General features: G+C 38.4%; 1 protein-coding gene across 1 annotated transcript; it reads right to left on the bottom strand.

Annotated features, from left to right (window-relative positions):
• Nucleotides 1-1,688: 1,688 nt before the first annotated feature.
• Nucleotides 1,689-2,931, bottom strand: LOC121261971 (protein FANTASTIC FOUR 3-like). Its single transcript, XM_041164417.1, has one exon. It carries the CDS (start codon nucleotides 2,647-2,649, stop codon nucleotides 1,870-1,872), a length of 780 nt encoding a protein of 259 aa, XP_041020351.1. The 5' UTR covers nucleotides 2,650-2,931; the 3' UTR covers nucleotides 1,689-1,869.
• Nucleotides 2,932-3,294: the final 363 nt, after the last annotated feature.

Genomic DNA, 3,294 nt, shown 5'->3' with positions numbered 1-3,294 from the left:
AGACTAAAAGAGATTTATATTGGTTTTCTATTGAGAATATGATTTGAAATTCTAGATGGAGACAAAATATTTGAAGTATAATTAATAATAAAAAAACTTTTGTTAAAAAAAAAAAAAATCCGGGTTCAAGTTCCAGGTTTTGAAAACGCGGATTCACTTGGGTTCCGGCCCGAGTTTGACCCGGACCAACCCGGTCTAGGTTTCGGCCCGGGTTTGAAACCCGGTTCCGGATCCGGGTAGACCCGGGTTCCCGGGTTGGAACCTGGATGAACACCCCTATTCAAAACCCACCTTAACTCATTTCAACTTATTTCATCTCATCATTACAACTTTTTTAAAATTTCACACAAAATATAATAAAAAATTTAACTTTTTCAAATTTCAAAATAACTTTTTCAAATTCTCACATAAAATATAATTAATAATTCAACTTTTATTTTACTATTCATAAACTATCTCAACTCATTTCTAAATCCAAATTACTCTGAAAGGGAAAAAATATGGCAAAATTAGTACGGTGGAACCACCAATGACAATAAGGGATGGGGTTGGATTTTGGTGGAAATAGTTTTTTTTTTTTTTTCGGTTCCAAAATTGGGGAGAGGGATAGTTGAGTGCGAGAAAGAGTACCTGTCACATAATATGGTAAGAAGGAGATCACCCAAGATATGGTAAAAGGAGTGGTTGCTTAAAAGGAACATATTGTCAAATAAGATGGCTCTGTTCGGAGCAAAATGATGGCTCTGTTGTAGACAATTCCATCATGTCCATCAAAACCTTAGCCAGAAATAGGGTAATGTATGGACACCCAAACCCCACGATCGGACACTGCCCTTCCCCTTTTGGTACTAATGTTACCCACCCTCGTCTCATGGCATCATTACTTGCACTACTTAACGTTACCAACCATTTTTAACTTCCTAGCTTCTTGCTCGTATTCCAACCTCACCCTCTTAATACCCTAAATTTTAATAAAAAAAATAGTGTTGTAATAAAAGGGAAAAAAAAAAAATAGAAAGTGCACTTTTGTTTATGCTACTTGAATATGGATCAGAAGGGTTACTGCTTAATTAGTGTTGAAACCATGCACGTAAGGATCAGAGAAATGGAAAAGCGAGCACATGGAAGATGATATTAGTTTATGATGTCAGTGCAGCATGTTGCTCACTTGGGCCCTACGCCTGATAGTTACCAATGCGTTCGTACTCTCGATTGTGCACACCAGTTAACTTGCATGATGTTTTGCCCTTGGCTTACAAAAAAATACTTCTCGTGGGCATGAAACTCAAAAGCGTGCATCAATCAAAAAGTCATTGCGGTCGCTAATCTTTACAATATTGCTGAAACCAAACAGTCCCTGGAAGCATTGATCTGCACTATTAATCCTGCTTATCTCTATCTATAATTAATTTGATACCATTGCATGGTAGACTTGGAAGTTCAGCTTACAAATGATGGTCTAGGATGCTTTACAAGTTATTAACGTTTATGTTTCAGGCAAAGCGAGCTCTGTAGATGTGGTAGTCGGTTTGAATACCAAAAGGAGGTACCCGTAGGCACAAGTAAATAGAGGCAATTTGTAGTTATGCCATCTAGCTAGATATTTTCTACTCGAACTTGGTTATAGGTTGTCAAATGTCCCTTCTTTCTTTTGCTTTGTCCTTCTTGGTCAGAGAGTACAATGAATCTTACGTCAAAACGTAGCTTATTCAAATTTAAGTTAATAATTGTGTTTCTGGAACATTTTATTTTAAAGATAACTGGTAACATTAACTTATTCTGAGTAACCTAATGCACGAGAAATCAAAAGTACTATGCCAATTGACCTAAAAACAAGGTACCCAAAAAGAAAGATAATAGTTATCTCTTTCAGACAGAGAGCTTATAAGCAGCCTTCCAGAATGGCTCCAAATACAGTAAAGCTTTGTTCCCAGTCCCACCTTCCATGCACCTGCTCGGCCTGGGAAGTCTCCCTATAGCCGTTTCAGGCCCAAAACCCACAGTAATTCCACTTCTCTCTTCCTCCTCACACCAGTACATCTTCTCATCACTACTATCTCTATCTTCCCCAACTTCTGCTTCTTCCAATTCCTCTTCAGCATCTTCTGTTTCAGGTTCCGCTTCTTGAGCAACTTCCTCATCGCCATCCTCACCAATTCCTTCACCTTGAACCATCCGAATCCTAAGCCTTCCATCCCCACGCTCAGCATGAAACAGGCCACGACAAGAAGGGACTGTGAAAGCTTTCAGAACAAGCCTACCTCCTTCCCGGTGAGATTTAACTCGTACACCACTCGAGCTACTTATGGATTTCAAGGGTGGTGGAAAACTCCAGGGATGATTCAACTTCTTAGACACCCGAAATCCATGCAATTTCGAGGCCTTCTTCGACTGACCATTCTCGCTAACTACTGAAAACAAATCAATTTCATCGATGTCGCTTTCAGTGCAAGCACTACCTGTCTCGCTGCCCAAGTTTTCGGTGCACATTCGAAGGCTTTCTTCGCTTAGCCTCAAGGATGAGCGCCTAACTTGAGGGTGTACGTATACTTTATCATTTTCGGTGTCTTTTTCTTTGCTATAGTGGGAATTGTTAGTAAGAACCTGGACAAAACTCAAGCCGTACGAATTAGCACCACTCAAAGACATGGTTTACTTCACTCTATGGTATGTTAAATGACAAAACAGAGGATGAAACAGAGAAATATTTAGTCTTGGGCTAGAAAGATTGGAACTTGAGCAAAACCCACCTCTTGGTTTGGCTGAAAAAGAAAATGGATCAGAGAGAGAGAGAGAGAGAGAGAGAGAAGGGGAAAAGGACTGGATGATGTGAGATAGAACTGGAAGTGAGGTATGAATTTATAGGAAGAAGCAGCCGAGAGGGAGAGGTACATAATGAATCCCACTAGAGTTATACAACTTCAGTCCGCCAGACGTTATAAATACAAAAAACAGTCAGAATGGGTGGGAGTGCCTTTCAAAAAAAAAAAAAAAAGAATGGGGGGGAGTGAGTCAAGACTCGAGAGTTTATCAATGTTCATCCTCTACTCGAAATGGCTTAATTTTCCTCTTTTGGGACCAACACCAACCCTTTCCACCAAAGTTTTGGTTGGTTCCACCAAAGTTTTAAATTTTGTTTTAATTAATTATTTCGATCTAAGTATCGGGATGAAATATTTTAATACAAGTATGTATTTGTGTACCATTTTGAATTTATATTTTATATTTATATATATATAATATGTATAAACTTCAAATTATCTATTAGTATGATGTAAAATAAGATTATAAGAT

Source organism: Juglans microcarpa x Juglans regia, chromosome 4S, assembly GCF_004785595.1.
Source record: "Juglans microcarpa x Juglans regia isolate MS1-56 chromosome 4S, Jm3101_v1.0, whole genome shotgun sequence".
Classification (NCBI taxonomy): Eukaryota; Viridiplantae; Streptophyta; class Magnoliopsida; order Fagales; family Juglandaceae; genus Juglans; species Juglans microcarpa x Juglans regia.
This window is presented reverse-complemented; position numbering and strand designations above follow the sequence as displayed.